The following is a 24,021-nucleotide window of genomic DNA, read 5'->3' as shown; positions in this document are numbered from 1 at the left end:
CCCAACAGGAGCAGAGACTGGAGGATAAAGTGTGGGGGGTGCAATTGCACGCATACACACAGTCACACATGCACACGCACACATACACATATACACACATTCACATGCAGACACACCTACATACATATACACACATGTATAGGCATGTATGCAAATACATTTATGTGCATACATGTATGTATGTGCACGCACATATGCACAGAGCTAGTATTACACATAGACATAAACACACATGCACACATATACATCTACAGAGCTAGTATGACACATAGACACACACATACATACACACACAGAGCTAGTATGATACATAGACACACACATACATACACAGAGCTAGAATGACACAGACACACATACATACACACACAGAGCTAGTATGACACACACATACATATACACACAGACCTAGTATGATACATAGGCACACACATACATACACAGAGCTAGAATGATACAGACACACATACATACACACACAGAGCTAGTATGACACATACACAGAGCTAGTATGACACACACATACATATACATACAGAGCTAGTATGACACATAGACACACACATACATACACACCCAGAGCTAGTGTGACACATAGACACACACATACATACACACACAGAGCTAGTATGACACATAGATACACACATACATACACACCCAGAGCTAGTATGACACATAGACACACACATACATACACACACAGAGCTAGTGTGACACATAGACACACACATACATACACACACAGAGCTAGTATGACACATAGATACACACATACATACACACCCAGAGCTAGTGTGACACATAGACACACACATACATACACACACAGAGCTAATATGACACATAGATACACACACACACAGAGCTAGTATGACACATAGACACACATACATACACTCACAGAGCTAGTATGACACATAGACACACACATACATACACTCACAGAGCTAGTATGACACACAGACACACAGACACACACACACACACACACACACACACAAGAGCAGGAATCACCCAAGGGAGAGACCCAGCAGGCACGTGTCCAGCCTGCCTCCGAGGGCTGGCTCCCCGACCATGCAAGAGCTGCCCTCGTCACAAATAAAGATGTACGTCCCTGCTATCTTCACCCCAAACTGCGCCCGCTCTGCCACCGCCTGACTGCTGTCCCCCCCAAAAATAAGTAAAATAAAAAATGTAAAACCACATTCTAAGAAGGCACTATTCACTGTCAGACTCAAACGAGACTCTTGTTCGTTTGAGTTCTTCCCAACACCAAGCTTGGAAGCAGAATACGTGCGCTCACAGGATGGGATAAGCCCATGAAGCGAGTTTACGTGTAACCGTCCAGGCCCCACCAGCTTCCGATACAGACGTGTTCATCCCACCGAATGTTCTTTCAAGATATGGCTTATCTGGACCGAAACAAGAATTTGAACCATTTAAATGTGCAAGATCTGCGCCTCCACGGTGCCACGCTATTTATAATAACGGCGTTCTTTGCAATTTAGAAGAAGCAACAGAGAGAAACTGCGGAAGCTGCAGCAAGAGACAGACACCATCCGCCCAGCTTCGTGTTTGGGATTTTAGATCTTAGATCCTGGAGTTTCGCTTCATTTTTTTGTTGTTTTGTTGTTTGTTTTTTGGTGTGTTTTTTTGGTGTGTTTTTTGTTGTTGTTGTTGTTAACTCTCAATGGAGACTATTTCCCCATTAATTTTTATAGAGAGTGGAAGGGAGGGGGAGAGACCCAGAGAGAGAAACCTTGATGTGAGAGAGACATCGACTGGTTGCCTCCCGTACGAGCCCCGACCAGGGTCTATGTGCCCTTGATCAGAATCGAACCTGAGACCATTCAGTCCACAGACCGACGCTCTAGCCACTGACCCACACCGGCCAGGGTTCGCTTCATTTTTTTTAAAGGAGTAGCAGCTGCCACCATTTCCTGAGAACCTACTATGTGCCGGCTGGTCTGTCCGCTGCCTTCTCCGCCCGTCCCTGTGTCACAGATGGAGGATGAGGCCTGGCAGCTTCGACCCCGCGTGGGGGACACGGGGTCCCCGCCGTTCTCCAACCTTCGCCACGGATGCCACTTGCCCATTCCGGAATGCCGTTTACTCTTGCCAATCCCATTTTGTACAAAAGTGTGTGTTTTCGGAAACGTCCATGTGGGCGGACAGACAGACCGCAGCCCCTGCCACGCGTGTTCCCCAACTACCTTGGCGACGGTCCCCCGTTTGCTCCAAACCAGGGCGCCTCCCACCCTAGGATGGCGCTCAGCGGCCCCGCCTCCTCGAGGCTGAGCCCCCGGGTCAGCCACGTGCTAGGAGGAGGCCCGTGTCCCAGTCCTGCTCCCAGCCCCACGCCCCCGCCCGCCACCCCTCCAGCCCTCACCAAACCTTTGAACCACCCTCTGCCCTCGAATGGAGCAAGGCAGCCCGGGGCGAGCTTAGCCACGGGCCCACACGGGCCCACCCGGCCCACGTCATCCCTGCCCACGGCTACACACGCAAGAGAAGCAAGAGAGAGACAGGAGGCCCTGCCTAGTGGCTCAGTGGGCTAGAGCCGTGGTCGGCAAACTGCGGCTCGCGAGCCACATGCTGCTCTTTGGCTCCTGGAGTGTGGCTCTTCCACAAAATACCACGGCCTGGGCGAGTCTATTTGGAAGAAGTGGCGTTAGAAGAAGTTTCAGTTTGAAAAATTCGGCTCTCCAAAGAGATTTCAGTCGTTGTCCTGTTGATATTTGGCTCTGTTGTCTAATGAGTTTGCCGACCACTGGGTTAGAGCATCGGCCCCATACGCCAAGGCTGCGGGTTCAATCCCCGGTCAGGGCACGTACAAGCATCAACACGTGCAACAACAAATGGACGTTTCTCTCTCTCTGCATATGAAAGCGTAAATCGATTTTTTACAAGAGAGAGAGAAATAGGCATGCAACAAAAGGGCGACGCTTGAAGGCCTGGGGTGGATGGGGTGGGGGTGGGGGCGGGCATGGGCTAAAAGAGGCCAATCGGGGGGAGCCAGAGGGGGGGCATATGTAATACTTTCAACAATAAAGATTATTTTTTAAAAAAAGAGAGGAAGAAACTGGGAATGATCTGACGAGTCGGTCTCACGGGGGACACTGGAAGGCACCCCAGCTGGTTTCCAAATTCCTAGGATTGCAGCAATCAGCCCGGGGGAGTCATTCCGCCGCGTCTTGAGTCCCCGAGGATGAGATCCTTATTTAAAAACAAACGCCTGATGTCGGGGAGCCCGGCAGAGGGACGCTGCCGCCGGTGACATTCAGCCCAGAGCAAGGCTCTGCCTCGGGAGGAAGGAGGCCGGCGGTGGCCCGGAGACCCAGGGACTCGCCGCCTCACCATCCTGGTGGCAGGCGGGGGCCGGCGCGGAGGGCACCGTGTGATCTCCACGCCTGACTATAAAAGGCAGAGGGATGCGGCCCGGGGCACGTGACCCCCTTGCTAAATAAAGCACCCCCACTCAGGGACAGCTGACCAGAGCAGGGGCCGTCCGTCGCGTCCCGGGGAAGACAGAGACAAGCTCTTACGGATCACACGAAGCCGGGGCCGGCCCCGCTGACTCTCCTGGCTTCCCGGAGCCGCCGGCCTCTCTGGCTCCCGCCCGCACACCTGCAGGTCCCCACCCGGACCCGTGGCGTCGGCAGGGCCCCGGCCTACGGGAGCTGCTTACATTTCATAAAAAGAAACACCCATCCCGAGGTGCTTAAAATTAAAAAAAAAAAAAAGAGGAGGAGGAGAAATGTTAAGATGGAATAATAGCCCTGGCCGGTGTGGCTCAGGGGATAGAGCGTTGGCCCAAGGAATTGAAGGGTCCTGGGTTCGATTCCCGTCAGGGCACATGCCCGGGTTGTGGGCTCGATCCCAAATAGGGGGTGTGCAGGAGGCAGCCGATCCATGATTCTCTCTCCTCATTGGTGTTTCTCTCTCTCCCTGTCCCTTCCTCTCTGACATCAATAAAAATAAAAAATAACAAAAAACATGAGGGACTCAGTTTAGCAGCAAGGTGCTGGATTATCGGAGAGAAAATGGGGGAGGCAGGGCCCATTCTAGAACTCAAGAGCCAAAAGGCAAGCAAAGAGCAGGCGGCCCTGAGGCAAATCCCCCAGAAAGCAAGAGAACCAGATTCTGCCCGGCCGGTGTGGCTCCGTGGTTGAGCGATGACCTAGGAACCAGGAGGTCAGGGTTCGATTCCTGGTCAAGGGCACACGCCCGGGTTGCAGGCTCGATCCCCAGCAGGGGGCGTGCCAGAGGCAGCGGATCCATGATTCTCTCTCATCATGGATGTTTCTCTCTCTCTCCCTCTCCCTTCCTCTCTGAAATCAATAAAAATATTTTTTTTAAAAAAAAGAGAGAAAGAGAGAACCAGGTCTCCCAACAGGAGCCGCCGGGTCCCTCCCGGCACATGGCTGGCCTCGGGCAAATAACTTGCACCGAGCAATGAACGGCGGCCACGGGCCAAGCCTCCCCTTTGAAGACGGTTTCCCTCCTCCTCCTCCCCCCCCATCCCGGGGCTCGCATCCTTGGACAAGGAGAGAGGGGAGCTACCACCCAGGGCGCGCCCTCCCTGCCAGCTGGGAGCTGGACACGGTGGTGGTGACAGGGCCCTGGGTAGCAACGGCCGTGGGAATGACCCCGGGAACCCCGTCTTTCACAATCGCGGGACCGTGTGGCTGGCTCGGCGCTGGGATTACACACTGTTCTCTGCTCAAGGGGGAACATGTCTCTTCCCGACAATAAATCTCCCACAAAGTAGGTGCCGCGCCGGCCCCCGGGGTGACGGCCAAGAGCCGGAGGACGCGCCCAGGATGGACTCGGCGGTGCCAGCGGCCCTGCCGGGGGCAACTCCTGGAGGCCGCTGGGCGGAGAAGGCCGGGCCGCCCGAGCCGGCCCCGTGCGCACACCGTCAGCATCCCCGTGGCTTTCGGGCTCGGAGTACCGCCTCCCTTCACGCCACCTTGCCCTTTCATTTTTATTTTATTTTTTTAAAATATATTTTATTGATTTTTTACAGAGAGGAAGAGAGAGAGAGAGAGAGAGAGTCAGAAACATCGATGAGAGAGAAACATCAATCAGCTGCCTCCTGCACCCCTCCTACTGGGGATGTGCCCGCAACCAAGGTACATGCCCTTGACCGGAATCGAACCTGGGACCCTTCAATCCGCAGGCCGACGCTCTATCCACTGAGCCAAACCAGTTAGGCTCATTTTTATTTTATTTTATTTTTTACACCCTCACCTGAGAATATTTTCCCATTGATCTTTGAGAGAGAGTGGAAGAGAGAGGGCAAGACAGAGAGAAACATTGACATGAGAGAAACGCATCGACCGGTTGCCTCCCGCACACGGCCCGGGCCGAGGAGGAGCCTGCAACCGAGGTACGTGCCCTTGACCCGAATCGAACCCGGGACCCTTGGGTCCACACGCCCACGCTCTACCCACTGAGCCCAACAGGCTAGGACACGGTGCTTTATTTCTAGTGTGTGATGGCCATGGTCTCCATGGGAACCACGCCACGCCCTGCATCTCTCGAGTCCCCCCCGGAAGCTACAGAAAGCCAACCGAGACCCTCCCCCCCCCCCGCTTCCCCCCAAACCCCTCCCACGGCGGGTCCTACATGCAAGACAACCCCACGGCCCAGCGCAAGCCGTGCAAGTGCAAGAGGAGGGAGGGGGGGCGAGGGGGCGGGGCGGGGGGAGCAGAAAGGAAGCGGGCGCGGCCCGGGGGGCCTTACTTTTCTGGCAGTGGTCCTGGGTCCAGCAGCGATAGTTGTACTCGTTGTTGATGGTGGTCCTCTCACAGGTGGGCTTCCCCTCCAGGGCCCCCGGGCACACGTCCCCGCACTCCTTGGGGGACTTGTTCCCCACCACGTAGTTGTTGGACACGGCGTCGAGGATGAGGGACCAGTCCACGGTGGACAGGTAGCAGAGGTCGGCGTTCTTCTCGATGCGGATGGCGCCGCGGGTGATGTTGCGCAGGTTGCGCAGGCCGATGTCCTTGAGGTTGGTCATCTCGAAGATGACCAGGGCGTAGTTGTAGAAGAGCTTCCAGCCGCGGATGACCGTGAGGTTGGGGAACAGGTCGCCGATGCTCTCCAGGCCGGCCACGCGGAACAGCAGCAGGTACTCGGTGATGACCGTGAGCTTGGGGAAGCGGTAGCTGCGGTAGTCGTCGCCCTTGGAGATGAGCAGGATGTGCAGGTAGCCCTCGATCACCGTGCAGTTCTCCAGGCGCTTCAGCTGCTGGAAGTCGTTGCGGATGTCGATGCCGGGGCCGCAGACTGCGGGGGACACAAGAGGGCGGGACACGCGTGAGTGACAGGAAGTGCTTATTTTTTTACTTTCTGTTGTTGTTGTTCGTTCTCACCCGATTTTTTTTAAAAAAATATATTTTATTGATATTTCACAGGGAGGAAAGGAGAGGGATAGAGAGTTAGAAACATCGATGAGAGAGAAACAGCGATCAGCTGCCTCCTGCACACCTCCCACTGGGGATGTGCCCGCATCCGGAATCGAACCCGGGACCCTTCAGTCCGCAGGCCAACACTCTATCCACGGAGCCAAACCGGTTTCGGCCCCACTGATTTTTTTAAGAAATATATTTTCATTCATTTCAGAGAGAGGAAGGGAGAGGGAGAGAAGGAGGGAGGGAGGGAGAGAGAGAGAGAAACATCAATGATGAGCATCATGGATCGGCTGCCTCCTGCATGATCGAGCCCACAACCCTGGCATGTGCCCTGACCAGGAATGGAACCCGGGACCCTTCGGTCCGCCGGCCGATGCTCTATCCACTGAGCCAAACCGGCTAGGGCTTCCCATTGAATTTTAGAGAGAGGGGAAGGGAGGAGGAGAGACAGAGAGAGAGAGAGAAACATCGATGGGAGAGACACACATCGACCAGGGCCAGGATGGAGCCTGCAATGGAGGTAGGTGCCCTTGGCCAGAATCGGACCTGGGACCCTTCAGTCTGCGGGCCGATGCTCTACCCGAACGGGCCAGGGCAAAAGGAAGTCATTTTGAAAATGATTTTCCAACCCCCAAGGCGGCCTGCTTTCAGGAAACCTAGACTGTCATTAAGAAATAAGACCAGCCGAAACTGGTTTGGCTCAGTGGATAGAGCGTCGGCCTGCGGACTGAAGGGTCCCGGGTTCAATTCTGGTCAAGGGCATGTACCTTGGTTGCGGGCACATCCCCAGTGGGGGGTGTGCAGGAGGCAGCTGATTGATGTTTCTCTCTCATCGATGTTTCTAACTCTCTATCCCTCTCCCTTCCTCTCTGTAAAATATCAATAAAATGTATTAAAAAAAAAAAAAAGAAAGAAATAAGACCAGCCCGGCCCATGTGGCTCAGTGGTTGAGCATCGACCTATAAACCAGGAGGATCACGGTTCGATTCCTGGTCGGGGCACATGCCAGGGCCGCGAGCTCGACCCCCAGTAGGGGGCGTGCAGGAGGCAGCCGATCCATAATTCTCTCTCATCATGGATGTTTCTATCTCTCTCTCCCTCTCCCTCTCTGAAATCAATAAAAAAATATATTTTTTAAAAAGTCGTATTTCCACTGTGCTTCATGGATTTAAAAAAAAAAAAAAGAAGAAGAAGAAAAACGGGGTGGGGAGAGAGTGTCCCTAGAACCCTGGGCCTCCGTGGCTGCTGAGTCGGCGGCCGCCTGAGATCTGAGCGAACCCCCCCCGTGCGCGTTCATTCCACCCACGCCTACTCAGCACACTGCAACTCGCCACACACACACACACACACACACACACACACACACACACAAAAGATGGGGCTGGAGATGCTGTTATGATAACAAACACTGATACTGCTATCGTCAAATTTGTTCGAGTGGAATTTCCTGTGTTAAGTGTAAACAGACGCGGTTCATGTTAAGCCTTTTATCTTCACGTGTCAATGGGAACGTGTTTACATTGTATATATACATGCGTCTCTCCCCAGACAACCGTCCCCGCCGCCTGGCACGTTCAGTAACGGGAGGCAAATGGTGAGGATGGGAGCGAGGGATTGCACTGCACGGGGGACGCTGGGAACAGAAAATTAAACACGAAGCGTCCCTGTCAACGGGCAAAATCGTCCTCCGGTGCCCCACGCGAGCGCCATTGCTACCCTTCGTAAAACCAGAACCGAACAGCTCATGCGCGCAGAAGAGGCAGGGAGTCCTGGCCCTGGGCGGGTGGCTCGGTTAGTAAGAGCATCATCCCGATACACCACGGTGGGGGGTTCCATCCCCGATCATAGCGTGTACAAGAACCAACCAATGGTCCTAGCCAGCATGGCTCAGTGGTTAGAACGTCAGTCCGAGCATTCCCGATCAAGGGCTCATGCCTGGATTTTGGGTTCGATTTCCTGCCCGGATTGGGGCACATGCAGGAGGCAATCAATGGATGTGGCTCTCTCACATCAATGCTTCCCTCGCTCTCCTCTCTCTGTTTCACCTCCTCTCCCCTCCCTTCTATTCTCTCTTTAAAAAAAAAACATCAATGGAAAAAATATCCTCTGGTAAGAATTAACAAACTAACAAAATAACAACACCACGAAAAAGAATCAACCAGTAAGTGCATAAATAAGTGGAACAACCTCTCTCTCTCTCTCTCTTCCTCCCTCCTTCCCCCTCTCAAGATCAATTTTTTTAAATGCCTAGAGAAGATACAGTCCTAGGGCTGGGAAGGGAACACCCAGTGCTACAATGTGTCGAAGAACTTACAAAGGTGGGGCAGATGTTCACATGCCAGCTCCTCATTGAAGAAGCGGAAACTTTACCCAAAATTCTCTCGACGACGGGAGGGAGCACCAAGCCCCCATGTCCCCACCATTTACAGGATCCGGAGCCAGGCTGACGGGTGCAGAAGAAAGCTGGCGTTTGCTGCAACTGAGGGGCACCAGCTGTCTTCCTGGGTCTCCCCAAAACCCCCACAAAACTCTGCCTGCTCTGACAGTTATTCCAAATTCCGTTCTGCTCTTAAAATGCCCCAAGTGCGATATTCTATAAGTCTCTGTGTTTTAAAAGCGCCCTCGGATGCTTTCTCGTTAGTCCCAGTTCTGATGGCTGATGACTTTAAAAAAATACTTTTTTTTTTATTGATTTCAGAGAGGAAGGGGGAGAGAGAGAGAGAGAGAGAAAGAGAAACATCAATGATGAGACAAAATCATGATCTGGCTGCCTCCTGCACGCCCCACACTGGGGTTCGAGTCTGCAACCTGCAAGGAATGTGCCCTGAACGGGAATCGAACCGTGACCTCCTGGTTCATGGGTTGATGCTCAACCCCTGAGTCACGCCGGCTGGGTTCTGGTGACCTTTTAGATGAGCGAGCACCCAGAAGCTAGAATCCCTTGCTTATGCCCTCCCTAGGGAGCCGCACGACCACACCTTCCGGGGGGACAGCCTCCCACACCACCAGACAGGTGGGCAGCACCCCAGCTTCCACCAGGTGAATCCGTGCCGCCAGCAGATGGCGCTGCGAGCGGGGCCCCGGGTCCTGGGGAGGTGCAGGCGGACCCTGAAGCAGCCCAATCGAGGAAGGTCACACAGGGCTTTTTCCACGCCCTGACCTCTCGTCATTTTTTGTCCATCACTTGAACGAAGGCAGAAGGGGAATATTTATCTAATCCCAGGATGCCAAGCTCCCCGGAGGGACGGCAAAGGCACTGCATGGCAGAGGCGAGAGCTAAAGAGATCAACAGATTGGGGTTGCAATCGAGAGGAAGTTATGTGTTTGGACACTTGGGTGCAAAAAAATAAAATAAAAAGCACGCGTGTAGGAGGTGCGAACAAGACTTCGGAGATTCAATTGGATATAATTTCTGGATGTGATAACGGGGTGTTGTGACTGCCAGAAGTAAAAAATAAAACCTCCAGGTGGTCTTGGACCATGTTCAGGGAGGCTTCGTAGCGTAAGCCCCCCAAACTGGGTTTGTGTCCACATTTTATTTATTTTTTATTTTTTTAAATATATTTTTTTATTAATTTCAGAGAGGAAGGGAGAGGGAGAGAGAGAGAGAAACATCAATGATGAGAATCACTGATCGGCTGCCTCCTGCACGCCCCCCTCCTGGGGATCAAGCCCGCAACCCGGGCATGTGCCCTGAGTGGGAATCGAACCGTAACCTTCTGGTTCCTAGGTGGACAATCAACCGCTAAGCCACGCCGGCCGGGCTGTGTTCACACTTTAAAAGAGGAGAGTGAATGGGACCACATCCAAGGGACAGGCAAGATGGAGCGGGGACGCGTCAACCTTGATGACCTAGCCCTGGGTCCTCACGAGGCAGCGGGGAAAGGCTGTAGACAGCAAGCCTGCGAGGGTCTCCAGGGAGGAGGAGGAGGGCTGGTGGGGTTTCTATGGGATCCGGATGGGGGCGAGGAACCCAGCACGCAGACCCACCCAGGGCGAGGGAATTGGGGCCCCAGTAAGAACACATATTAGGGCCTGGCTGGTGTGGCTCCGTGTGGAGACTAAATGCAGGACTACAGTGATGAGGACTGTGCCGTCTAAATATAACGAGTAGCTAACGACTCAGAAATGTTGCCAGTGGAGCTTGGCCGGCGTGGCTCAGCGGCTGAGCGTCCACCTAGGAACCAGGAGGTCACGGTTCGATTCCCGGTCAGGGCACAGGCCCGGGTTGTGGGCTCCATCCCCAGTGTGGGGCGTGCAGGAGGCAGCCGATCCATGGTTCTCTCTCAGCACCGATGTTTCTTTCTCTCTCTCCCTCTCCCTTCCTCTCTGAAATCAATAACGATATAATCTATCTATCTATATAAAGAACCTCCCTATCCAACAGGGTCTGCTGAATACCCTCGCTGCTGTACGCCGGGCTATTCTGGCCGAGTGACGGGAATGACGTCACTGACACCCCGATGGCAGGGGAATGTGGCAAGGCCCTAACATGCCTGCTGAGTCATCTTTCGACGACACCTGGTCTCCTCCTGTAGCTAATCGGTGCTAAGACTTTGGATGAATCCTTTCTGATTCATCCACCTGTGACCTAGCCCTGGATCCCCAAGATCTAAACACCCCCTGGGTGATCTGTGTCCATCACGGCTTCTCCTTGAAAGGGACATAAAACACCACACACACACACACACACACACACACACACACAGAGTCCTGGCTGGTGTGGCTCAGTGGGTAGAGCATTGGCCTGTGAACCAAAGGGCCCCGGGTTTGACTTCAGTCAAGGGCACGTGCCCCGGGTGCAGGCTCCTGGTTGGGGTGTGTGCAGCAGGCAATCAACCGGTGTCTCTCTCTCTCACATTGATGTTTCTCTCTCTCTCTCCCTCTCTCTTCCACTCTCTCTAAAAATCAATGGGAAAATATCCTCGGGGGAGGATTAAACACACACACACACACACACACACACACACACACACACACGAACACCAGGCAGAAGAAAGAACGGTAAGCGATCTAGAGAGAGGAAGCAGCCCAGTAAATATGAAAAACGGCTATTCTGTTCTGCTTTTAAGAGCAAGTGACTTAATTTCACTAACATTGATTTTTTCCCCAGGGCGATTTAATTCCACCAACACCGCCTGAGTTTCTGATGCTACTCAGTGGTGACATCTGGGCCGGCCACAGTCACCACGCACAGCGCAGAGGGAGGGAGGAGGCTTGGGGGGGGGGCGCTTCTGAGATACACGTGAAGGGGAGCTCAGGAGTGGCTCAGTGGTTGAGCCTGGCTTCTTCCTTAGGTCCTGGGTCTCTCGGACAATCTGATAAAGCCAGGCCACTTGTCTAAAAAAAAACACACACACAAAAAAAACAGTGGCCCCACCCAATTTGGCTCAGGGATTGAGCGTCGGCCTGCGGACTGGAGGGTCCCGGGTTCGATTCCAGTCAAGGGCACATGCCCGGGTTGCAGGCTCGATCCCCAGTAGTGGGCGTACAGGAGGCAGCCGATCCATGATTCTCTCTCATCATGGATGTTTCTCTCTCTCTCTCTCCCTTTCTCTTCCTCGCTGAAATCAATAAAAGTATATTTTTAAAAAAAATACATACAGTGCCCTAAATCAGTGGTCGGCAAACTGCGACTCGCGAGCCACATGCAGCTCTTTGGCCCCTTGAGTTTTTAGCAGAGGCCAGCTTAGGAGTACTCTAATTAAGTTAATAACAATGTACCCACCTACATAGTTTAAATTTTAAAAATTTGGCTCTCCAAAGAAATTTCAATTGTTGTCCTGTTGATATTTGGCTCTGTTGACGAATGAGTTTGCCGACCACTGCCCTAGATGGTTTGGCTCAGTGAAGAGAGCAATGTTTATCTCTCTCTTGTCCTCTCTTTCTTTCTCTCCCTCCCCTTCCCTCCCACTTTATCTAAAAAGTCAGTAGAAAAAAATATCCTTACTCTTTGGGTGAGAAATTAAAAGAAAAAAACAGAAAAGAAAAAAATCATGAGCTATAGCAAGACACCAGCAGCGCAGGGGCATCTTGGGATAAACAAGGAGACAGGGAAACACCTCTCCAGCTGTGACGCGCCCCTGTGAGATCTACCGGGGAGGCTGCTTGGAGTTGCCTGGGAAATCGATCAACATTACAAGCTGTCGACAAGCGTGGCTGAGTGTCGTCGATGCTCTTGTTTTGGGGGCAGAGGCTGTCTCGGCAGGACCTCAGTTCCTAACCGTTTTTCCCAAACGGGAACTTTTTCCTTGTGCGGTGGCTTTCTGAGGCTGTGCACACATCCCAGGTGAGTTAAGAACTGGCTAGACCAGGAGTGGGCAAACTTTTTGACTCGAGGGCCACAATGGGTTCTTAAACTGGACCGGAGGGCCGGAACAAAAGCATGGATGGAGTGTTTGTGTGAACTAATATAAATTCAAAGTAAAGGAGCAGAGGGGAGAGCAAGAGAACCGGATAGAACAGCCGGATCCGGCCCGCGGGCCGTAGTTTGCCCAAGGCTGGGCTAGAGGGACAGGCATGGCCATCTGAGAGCGAACCAAGTGTGTGGCCCGGCGCGGGAGGCCAGGTGGTTAGAGATGCCGCTCAGAGTGACCTTGGCGGCTTCCTGGATGATCCCAGGGACCCATACCAGCCAGGTGGGCACAACAGGCACATGTCATTGCCTCTTCGTATTTTTTATTGATTGATTGATTTCAGAGAGGAAGGGAGAGGGAGAGAGAGAGAGAGAGAAACATCCATCATGCAAGAGAATCATGGACCGGCTGCCTCCTGCATGCCCCCTTCTGGGGATCGAACCCGCAACCTGGGCATGTGCCCTGATTCTGGAATCAAACCGTGGCCTCCTCGCTCATAGGTCAATGCTCAACCACTGAGCAACACCAGCCAGGCCCTATCTATATTTTTTAAAGTAGATTTTATTGATTTCAGAGAGGAAGGGAGAGGGAGAGAGAGAGAGAAACATCCATGATGCCAGAGATCCATGGATCGGCTGCCTCCTGCACGCCTCCTACTGGGGATCGAGCCTGCAACCCGGGCATGTGCCCTGACCGGGAATTGAACCGTGACCTCCTGGTTCATAGGTCAACACTCAGCCCCTGAGCCACGCCAGCCAGGCCCTCTGGGTATTCTGAACAAGTCGTTCCGTTAACAGCTGCCTCCGTGTCCCCGAGACCAGACGGTAAGCGGAAGACGGACAGGGAATCACGTCCAGGGTCCCAGAAAGCCACGCCTTCTGTGCCGCTCCTGGTCTCTGAACCCATTTGGTTTCTATATAGAGGCTTCCTTTCCACAACGTTAAAAAAAAAAAAAAAAAAAGCACTGAAAAACTTTAAACAATAAACCTTGCCATCCGACTGTGACTAACGAGACGTGCGTGTGGAGTCGGCTCGTCAGATGCCCTCAGAGGAGAGGGCACCCCCTTGGTTGCAGGGCGTGACGTGCCCCCCATCTTCAAAAACCCCAACAGACAGCGACTGCCCCCACCAACAGATCGGCGGCGCATTCAACGGAGCTGAGCTCGGGTGACCTCGTCCCTGACCCACCAGAGGCAGCGAGCAAGTCGGGACACAGCGAGGCAGTGCCCACGCGGGCACACGTCCCCCTGCAAAGGCCTGGGACATGCCAGGATCCACCTCCCTGCCTTCCGAGCGGGAAGAGCCTCCCCCATGGGGGACTGTGGAGGAGAATCAACAGAACTGGGTAAGCCCAGATTGTGAGAGACTTGATCTGCTACACAGAACTCTTTACCCCAAAATAAAGAAGCAGGTCACTTGCAGGATCACGGGGGCAAGTACCCTTGAAAAGGGACTTTCTTTGATATATATATACACACACTAGAGGCCCAATGCATGAAGATTCGTGCAAGAATGGGCCTTCCTTCCCCTGGCTGCCGGCACTGCCTTCGCTCCGGCAGGAGCCGCCATTTTGCTCCGGCCTGGAGCTGTCTTTCCACCTTCCCACGCTGCCCAGAGGCCTGGAGCGGGTGGGGTGGTACGGAACACGCCTGGCCACTCGGTGCCTGTGTATGCAAATTAACCCGCCATCTTTGCTGGGTTAATTTGCATACTCACTCCTGATTGGCTGGTGGGTGTCGCGAAGGTATGGTCAATTTGCATCTTACTCTTTTATTAGTGTAGATACATATACATATATATTATTTTTTAACTGATTTCAGAGAGGAAGGGAGAGGGAGAGAGAGATAGAAACATCAATGATGAAAGAGAATCATGGCCAGCTGCCTCCTGCACGCCCCACACTGGGGATGGAGCCCACACCCCGGGCATGTGTCCTGAGTGGGAATCGAACCGTGACCTCCTGGTTCCTCCTTCAATGCTCAACCCACTGAGCCACACCGGCTGGGCCGTTCCCACTTTTCTGACACCCACAAAGTACCATCTGTACCTGAGCGAATCTTTTAAAAATCAACCTTAACACGAGGAGGGAAGCCATCGGCACTGCGGGAAGTGTCTTGGACGAGGTGGCTTGGACGGGTATTCCCACACGCACCACCGAGCTAGGAAGGAACTTAAAATGTAGGCCTGCGCGCGTCCGGGCTGATGAAAAGCGTGCTCTTCTAACTCGTCGCCTTCACTCAGCCTGGCCCAACAAAGAGGTGGGAAGAATGCCTTTGAAAGAGGCCAAGCAGGAGCCTTGACTTGCAAAAAGCTATTTTTCAGAGCTCAAGGAGGACCACAGGAAGTGGGACTCCGAGATGGGGATTTTGCTATTTCTTTTTTTCTTTCAATGGCTGCTTTTCAAGGAGAGAGAGAGAGAGAAGGAGGGAGGGAGGAAGAGAGAGAGAGAGACGCTTCAGGCATTACAAATCTTGGGCGCTGGGGAAATGGCTGAAGCCGAAATGGCCGACTCTTCCATGGAGTCAGGTCTCCCAGGCCAGGAATTTCAGAAATCTCAGGCATGTTACATTATTTTCTGAATCTTATCGAGAGCGGAGACATGAGAGACAGAAAGACCAGGGAACAGGAACCGGTACGTCAGCCCCTCGCGCTGTGACCCCAACCCCCAGGCCTACCTGGCCCCGTAACCAAAGGCTCGGCAAATGGGTTTTGCTTTAAGATGCAGCTGAGAAGGGGCTGAGATCGCTCACGGGGTCCCCAGAGCCTGCCCCCCACCCCCCTCCCAGCTTAGCCTCCTCTGCCCTTCCCAAGGTGGAACCCCCAATGGGCGTGGGACCCTAAACACTTCACATTTCTTTTTATTTTTTTTAAATATATATTTTATTGATATTTTCCAGAGAGGAAGGGAGAGGGACAGAGAGTTAGAAACATCGATGAGAGAGAAACACCAATCGGCTGCCTCCTGCACACCTCCCACTGGGGATGTGCCCGCAACCAAGTTACATGCCCTTGACCGGAATCGAACCCGGGACCCTTCAGTCCGCAGGCCGACACTCTATCCACTGAGCCAAACCGGTTTTGGCTAAACACTTCACATTTCAAGACACCTGTTGGGACACAGGCAGGAGGCAACCAATTGATGTGTCTCTCTCTCTCATCGATGTTTCTCTCTGTCTCTCTGTCTCTCTCTCTATATGTCTCTCTCTCTCTCTCTGCCTCCCACTGTCTCCAAAAATCAATGGAAAAAGTATCTTCTGCCTGGCTGGTGTTGCTCTGTAGTTGAGCATCAACCTAAGAACCAGGAGGTCACGGTTCGATTCCCGGTCAGGGCACAGGCCCGGGGTGCGGGCTCCATCCCCAGTGTGGGGCGTGCAGGAGGCAGCCGATCCATGATTCTCTCTCATCATGGATGTTTCTCTCCCTGTCCCTCTCCCTTCCTGTCTGAAATCAATAAAAATACATTTTTTTTTTAAAAGAAAAAATACCCCCAGGTGAAGGCTAACAAAAAAAATAATAATAAGAGGAGGTTTCCGGGGTCCTTGCTAGTGTGTTGTGCCCGACTCGCTGCCCAGATACCCAGCCCTCAACCTTCCCCACCCCTCAGTGGGGAGGAACGCACAGCGGCCCCGCCAGGGACCTGCGGCATGACGGTCTGCCCGAGCCCAGGAGGAGGTGGTGGGCTGGCCTTCCATTAAAGGACCGTGACTTCTAATATCCACATGCGGAGCGCAGGGAGCACACCCCACCGGGCGGCAGGCACCCCCTTCATGTCCACGTGCCCCGTGCTCAGGCGCGATACAGGCCCTGTCTGTGCAGGTTTCAGGGCCGCGCTGGGTCACAGGAACCCTAAGACGGGCTCATCCGTGTCTCCACTGCTCACGGGATTAACGGGAAGGCTTGATCAATACCGCTTTTCCCGTCAGGGGAGTGACTCACCGGCCAATCCTCCCCGGCTCACAGCGCACCCGGGAACAGAGACAAGGCAACGTGATAGCAGGGTCAGACTTAAAAGAGCAACTAGGACTCGTGCACACTTAAGGCTGCCGCGCTATAACCACTGGGCTTCCCAGCCTTCTGGGTTTGCCGAGACAGTCCCGCTAAGCATTCTGGGAGAAGCTGCACCGGCAGGTCTATCCCAGCGGTCGCAATCCCCCGCCCCACCGATGGTGGCGTCAGGCTTGCAAAACTGGATTCCATCCATCCATCCAATGAGCAGGGGTCCTCAGACTTTTTAAACAGGGGGCCAGTTCACTGTCCCTCAGACTGTTGGAGGGCCGGACTATAGTTTTAAAAAAAAAAAAAAACTATGAACAAATTCCTATGTGCACTGCGGGCCCGGGACGCGTCGGCTGCTAAGCAGGACAGGCAGCGGCACCTGGCGGGCCGGATCAATGTCCTCCGCGGGCCGCATGTGGCCCGCGGGCCGTAGTTTGAGAACCCCTGATCCACTAGGTGTGCGCTCACTGAGAAACTAGGCTTCCGGCTGGCCTGGCCAGTGTGGCTCAGTGGTTGAGCGTCAACCTATGAGCCAGGAGGTCGCGGTTCGATTCCCAGTCAGGGCACATGCCCGGGTTGTGGGTTCGATCCCTCGTCGGGGCACATGCGGGAGGCAACTGATCAATGAATGTTTCTCTCTCACATCCATGTTTCTCTCTTGCTCCCCTCCTCTTTCTAAAATCAATATTTAAAAAAAACCCCAATCAATAAAAAGTCAGATGTTTAAAACAAAAAAAGAGAGATCAGATCTTCCTCGCAGACGATGGCCATCTGCAAACCTGATGCGGAGCACCTTGACCTTGCTTGACCTTGGCCGTCCAGCCTCAGACCTGGGAGCAGTGAGCCTCTGCTGTCTGTTTCTACAGCTCAGCGAGAGAGCATCGCCGCCTGGGGCACCGGCCCGCCTCCCTCTTGCCACGCGGCCACGCTTCCTGCCCAGGGAGAGACAAGCACGGTCCGGGGCTGGCTTCCGAGACTCGGGGAAAACGCCAGTCCCACTTCCAGACCCAGGTGAGCTGCTGGCAGCCAGCTTCCTCCCCCAGGGCCCCCCCAGGGGGGCGGGGAGAAAGTCTCGCTTGGCCAGACAGGCTCAGCTACCTCCCAGCCCCATCGGAATCCAGCAGGTCCAGGCCTGAGCCCCGACTCCTGGCGGAAACCTCAGTGCACAGGCACACACACAGGCAGCACGCTTCCTGGCTTCTCTCAGCCTCAGTTTCCTCTCTTGCCTGAAACCACTCTTGCCTCCAGGGGCCAATCCCTCTCCTCCAAGGCTCCCTCTGGGACCGGGGAGTCTGTCCCCAATAAAAAAAAAAAAAAAGTAAAAAAAAATGGAGCTGCGCCCTAGCTGGTGTGGCTCAGTGGATAGAGCACCGGCCTGCGGACTGAGGGGTCCCGGGTTCAATTCCCGTCAAGGGCACATGCCCGGGATTCGGGCTCGATCCCCAGTAAGGGGGCGTGCAGGAGGCAGCCGATCCACGATTCTCTCTCATCACTGATGGTTCTCTCTCTCCCTCCCTCTCCCTTCCTCTCTGATATCAATAAAAACATTTCTTTTTTTAATGGAGCTGTCAAAATGGAAGACTTTCAGTCTCATCAGCGAGAGAAGTCAACAGCCAAACAAATCCCTCTTCTGGAAATAAGACGACGAAAACGCAATGGCACATCCCAGGGCTGATTGGCAATCAATTTCGTGTGGGATGGAACGGCACGCAGGGCCCGGATCCTGACTCGCTTTCCCTGAAAGGGGAACGTGACCGGCCAGGCATCGCTATGGAAAACAAACCTGTCCCTGGTGACTCAGCGCCGGCTAGCTTCCTGGTGCGGCTAACCCTGACCTCACGCGGCCGCACCTAGGCTCCCGGGACACCTGCGACCTGCAAGGCCGTGGCCCTCTCAGGCAAGGGTTCATCTAAAAACCCGTCTCCCTCCCCACCTCACACGGTATACACTCACCGCGGAAGGAATCAAGAAATGTTCCGTTTTTTCACTGTGGTGCAATGAACACAGGTTAAGATTTGCCATTGTATCCATTTTTTTTTAATATATATTTTTTTTAGCCCTAACTGGTTTGGCTCAGTGGATATAGGTCGGACTAAAGGGTCCCAGGTTTGATTCTGGTCAAGGGCATGTACCTTGGTTGCAAGCACATCCCCAGTGGGGGGTGTTGCAGGAGGCAGCTGATGGATGTTTCTCTCTCATCCAATGTTTCTAACTCTCTATCCACTCTCCCTTCCTCTCTGTAAATCAGTAATATGTGTGTGTGTGTGTGTGTGTGTGTGTGTGTGTGTATATATATATTTTAAGTTGATTTCAGAAGGAAGGGAGAGGAAGAGAGAGAAACATCAATGATGAGAGAGAATCATGGATCGGCTGCCTCCTGCACGCCCCCTACTGGGGATGGAGCCCACAACCCGGGCATGTGCCCTGACCGGGAATCTAACCGTGACATCCTGGTTCATAGGTTGACGCTCAGCCAGCGAGCCACAACGGCCAGCTTAACTATTTTTTTTTTTTTTTAAGAGCGATAGGAAGAGAGAGGGAGAAAGAGAAACATGATTGATGATCGGCTGCCTCCTGCTCGCCCCCTACCAGGGATGGAGCCCACAATTGAAGCAGATGCTCTGAACGTCCCCCTGCCCAGCCCCTGGCAACCACCATTCTACTCTGAATTCGACTCCTCCAGGATCAAAGCTCATATAACTAGAATCATACAGTACGTGTGTGTATGTGTGTGTGTGTGTATGTCTGTGTCTGTATGTCTGTGTCTGTGTATGTGTCTGTGTGTGTGTGTCTGTCTGTCTGTCTCTGTGTGTCTGTGTGTGTCTGTGTCTGTGTATGTGTCTGTCTCTGTGTATGTGTCTGTGTGTGTGCCTGTCTCTGTGTGTGTGTGTCTGTCTGTGTCTATGTGTGTGTCTATCTCTGTGTGTGTGTGTCTGTGTGTGTGTCTGTCTCTGTGTGTGTGTGTCTCTGTGTATGTGTGTCTGTCTCTGTGAATGTGTCTGTGTGTCTGTCTCTGTGTGTGTGTGTCTGTGTGTGTGTCTGTTTCTGTGTGTGTGTCTGTCTGTGTGTGTGTCTGTGTGTGTGTGTCTGTCTGTGTGTGTGTGTGTGAGAGAGAGAGAGAGGGAGACCAGCTGATCTCTCTTGGCATAATGTCCTCCGGACTCATCCATGGCATGGCGCATGTCACACTCTCCTCGCGTCTCCACGGCTCTGCCCCCCGCTTTGCTCAGTCACCCATCCACTGACCGACACGTGGGCGGCCCCCACCTCCTGGCTTTTGCAAACCATTATTCGCTGCCACGGACCTGGGGCCCGACCTCAGGAGTGTGTGTCCTCGAAGCAGGATTGCGGGGTCCGGCGGCGATCCTGGCTTTAATTTTAATTTTTTTTTTTGAGGAACTGCCACACAGGGACCGCATTACTTCCCCATCAGCAACGCGCGAGGGCTCCCGCGTCCTCCCTCCCTGCCAACACCTGTGACTGTCCAGTGCTGACTGTCGCCACCCGAATGGGCGCGAAGCGGAGCCTCCTTGTGGTCTGGAGGTGGGCTTCCCTGATGACGAGGGAGGCTGAGCATCTCTGCATGTGCCTCTTGGCCTCCAGGAATACGACTTAAACCAAAGGAACGCCTCCTCCGAAGAGAGTTTCTTGCCTTTTTTTTTTTTTTTTTTTTTTTTTTAGACAAGTACCATCCCTTCCTATGAGCTGTTTCATTCAGTCGGTGGATGAGTCAGTGGTTTGGAGTCAAAACACATCTCCCTTGGCAATACCTGCTGAGTCCGCAGGACCAAGCCCGAGTCCTGATTCTGAGAACCTGAACCCCCCTCGGAGCAGATCTTCGGAGAGGAAGGCTCACCCACAAAAACGTTTACTAATCAGGCCCGGCAGGGTGTGGCTCAGTGGTTGAGCATCTATCTATGAACCAGGAGGTCACGGTTCGATTCCCGGTCAGGGCGCATGCCTGGGTTGCAGGCTCGATCCCCAGTAGGGGGCGTGCGGGAAGCAGCCAATCCATGATTCTCTCTCATTATGGATGTTTCTCTCTCTCTCCCCCTCTTCCTTCCTCTCTGAAATCCATTAAAAAAATTTTTTTATAAAATGTTTACTAATCAGCCCTAACCGGTTTGGCTCAGTAGATCGAGTGTCAGCCTGCGGACTGAAGGGTCCCAGGTTCGATTCCGGTCAAGGGCATGTACCTTGGTTGTGGGCACATCCCCAGTAGGAGGTGTGCAGGAGGCAGCTGATGGATGTTTCTCTCTCATCCAATGTTTCTGATTCTCTATCTCTCTCCCTTCCTCTCCGTAAAAACCAATAAATTACAAAAAAAAAAATGTTTACTAATCAGATGACATTTCTGTGTCTGGATTCCCACCCCTGACTGAGCCTTCTCTGACGTCCCCGCCCCTCAGACCCCTAGGTGCTGGGGACTCCCATCTCTGCCAGCAGCCCTCAACCTACCAGGGCCACGGCTTCTCACATTACCCCACCCTCCACGTAAAACATTTTCACTTCGTTTTTCTGGCTAAATAGAGTCACGCTTTCCAGATTCTGGGTCCTCCATTGGGGCTGGGACTCTGAGTCCCAGTCCCACTCCTCACGCCCTTGACCACGCCCTTGATCGGGTTCTGCCCCAGGAGGCCCCATGACCCCTAGTGGCCGGGGGATCGCCCGGGGTAGGAAGAGAGTGCAAGGTGCACCTCGTTCATACTAGCATGTGAATGACTTCCTTCGGTTATTTTGCACCCCCGCCTGCAACCCCCCCGACTCGCGGGCTTTCCTGATCCAAACAGTCCCGCTTCCTGGAGGCGACCGCTTCCCGCCCTTCCTCCAAGGAAGAGGGGGACTCCACGGCGGGAGATGCGTGCGCCTTTCCCCAGGGAGCGGGAAGCTCCGGGGCCGAGAGCACGTGTGACACTGGCGAAGGGAAACGCAGCCCCGCTGACCGCGGGGGTCAGAAAAGGCAAGTGGGGCTCAGCGCGGCCGGTTTTCATCTGGTGAGAAAGCAAACGACGGCCAGCATGCGTCTCCTCTGTCCTCGGCCGCAAAGACAGCCCAGCCCTGGGGCGGACGACAGTCACTCGGTCCCCCGGGGTTCACACGCACTCTCTCGGGAAACACGGTCCCCGTCCCGAGACGGGTGTCATTCAGTATCACGCCCATTTCACAGATGAGGAAACTGGGTACAGAGTGTCCACCAGCGGTCGGTCCCAGGCACAGCCCCTCTCAGCTCTCATTTTGATTTTTTTTGTTTGTTTTAAATATATTTGTATTGATTTCAGAGAGGCAGGGAGAGAGAGAGAAACATCCATGATGAGAGAGAATCACTGATTGGCTGCCTCCTGCACACCCCCCACTGGGGATGGAGCCCACAACCCGGGCAGGTGCCCTTGACCGGAATGGAACCCCAGGACCCTTCTGTCTGCAGGGCGACGCTCTAACCACTGTGCAACACCGGCCAGGCTGAAACTGTAATTTTAATAGAACCTACTTAAAAATTGAATGAGTTACTCTATACACCAAGTGTTTAGGATAGAGGGTGGTATATACTAAGCCCCTCCAACCTAAACTTGCTACTGCTCTTTTTTTAAAAAAATATAATTTTTATTGATTTCAGAGCAGAAGGGAGAGAGGGAGAGAGAGAGAAACATCCATGATGAGAGAGAATCACGGATCGGCTGCCTCCTGCACGCCCCCCACTGGGGATGGAGCCCGCACTCCGGGCATGTGCCCTCACTGGGAATTGAACCGTGACCTCCTGGCTTCTAGGTCGACGCTCAACCACGGAGCCACGCTGGCCGAGCTGAGTTCTCAGTGTGAGAGGCCCTGGGCTCTCATTCAAATGTCGAAAGGGCATCTGGACACAGATGGGCCCAGGACACAGCAGCAGTGTCTGAGACGCCTGGGCTCTGCTTGGCTCAAAAAGGGAGAAAACGACTTCAAGTTCAGATTCGCCATCCACACGCCCCCGCGGCCAAATGCTGTGCCCCTGCCAGGGAGCCTCTGGCTTCGCCCACTTTCGTTCGTTTTTGGTTAATCCTCATCAGAGGATAGTTTGCCATTGATTTTTGGAGAGAATGGAAGGGAGGGGGAGACAGAGAGAGAGAGAGAAACATCGATGTGCGAGAGACACATGGACTGGGTGCCTCCCACACCATCCCTGCCCACATCAAGGGATGTGCCCTTGACTGGAATTGAACCCGGGACCCTTCAGTCCGCAGGCGGATGCTCTATCCACTGAGCCAACCCGGCCCGGGCTTGCCGTGCTTCTCCGTGGAGTTTGGCCAGTGACAAGTTTCCGTGGCTGAGTTGGCGTCGCGAACCTACGAGCCCCCAGCCCAGGACGTACATCAGCCCACGTTCAGCCGCAGCAGCAGCAAAGTTGAGGCTTCGCGCCCGTCCCCCCGGGCCTGAGCGCTGTGGCGAGGCCTGGAATTAGCCCTGCGGGGCCTGCCAGCACTGCCGGGGGCACGGGCCCCTCGTGCCAGCCAACCACAGGGTGATGCCCCGGGCTCCCGGGCGCCCCAGCCCAGCCAGGATGCCAACCAGGGTCATGGCCATACTGGGCACCTCAGAAAGAGCGATGAATGAAGGCAGGCTCCACGGAAAGGGTTTCAGTCGGGTTCTTAGAGGAATACGTTCGGAGGAAGCAACCACATCACGCCCGCAGGTCTCACCCGAGTCCTGGACTCACCGGGTAGCCCCGATGGCGCTGACCCAGGGGAGCGCGCTCGCCCGGCCGGCGTGGCTCAGCGGTTGAGCATCGACCTATGAACCAGGAGGTCACTGTCCAACTCCTGGCCCGGGTGGTGGGCTTGACCCCCAGTAGGGGGTGTCCAGGAGGGGGCGATCCATGATTCTCTCTCACCATGGATGTTTCTCTCTCTCTCCCTCTCCCTTCCTCTCTGACATCAATAAAAACAATATTTAAAAAGATAAAAAGGGGTGAGCGCTCCTGCGTGGAGCCTTTCTAAGGTCCAGAGTGGCCTGATTGCCACTGGTGTCTCTACCTCTGCTCCCCTCAACACTCACCCCCTCAAGACACGACGTCAGCCCCCAGCTTACCTCCATCAGGGCACTCCAGTGCTCAGGCCCGCTCCCAGGTACTGTCCCCTCGGGCCCAGCATCCCAGGTGCACGGACTAAGGTCAGACGCCCTCCCTCCAGCAGCTAAAGGACGCCAGGGCTTCCGGCCCCCGCCTTTCCCCAAACCCTTAGACACCCATAATTCAACACCGAACCCGTATTTCC

The 24,021-nt window shown here is 54.0% G+C and overlaps 1 protein-coding gene across 2 annotated transcripts in view; it reads right to left on the bottom strand.

Annotated features, from left to right (window-relative positions):
• The window catches only part of IGF1R (insulin like growth factor 1 receptor), a 132,790-nt gene that overhangs the window by 97,860 nt on the left and 10,909 nt on the right, over positions 1-24,021 (bottom strand). For both annotated transcript variants that reach the window (XM_080651636.1, XM_080651637.1), the window contains exon 2: positions 5,752-6,297. In XM_080651636.1, coding sequence (XP_080507762.1) covers positions 5,752-6,297 — 546 coding nt within the window. The remainder of the gene's footprint in view (positions 1-5,751; positions 6,298-24,021) is intronic.

The sequence above is a fragment of the Plecotus auritus genome (genome assembly GCF_963455305.1).
Source record: "Plecotus auritus genome assembly, chromosome: 15".
In the NCBI taxonomy this organism is placed as follows: domain Eukaryota; kingdom Metazoa; phylum Chordata; class Mammalia; order Chiroptera; family Vespertilionidae; genus Plecotus; species Plecotus auritus.
Note: the sequence above shows the minus strand (reverse complement) of the source record. Positions and strands in the feature narration are given on the sequence as shown.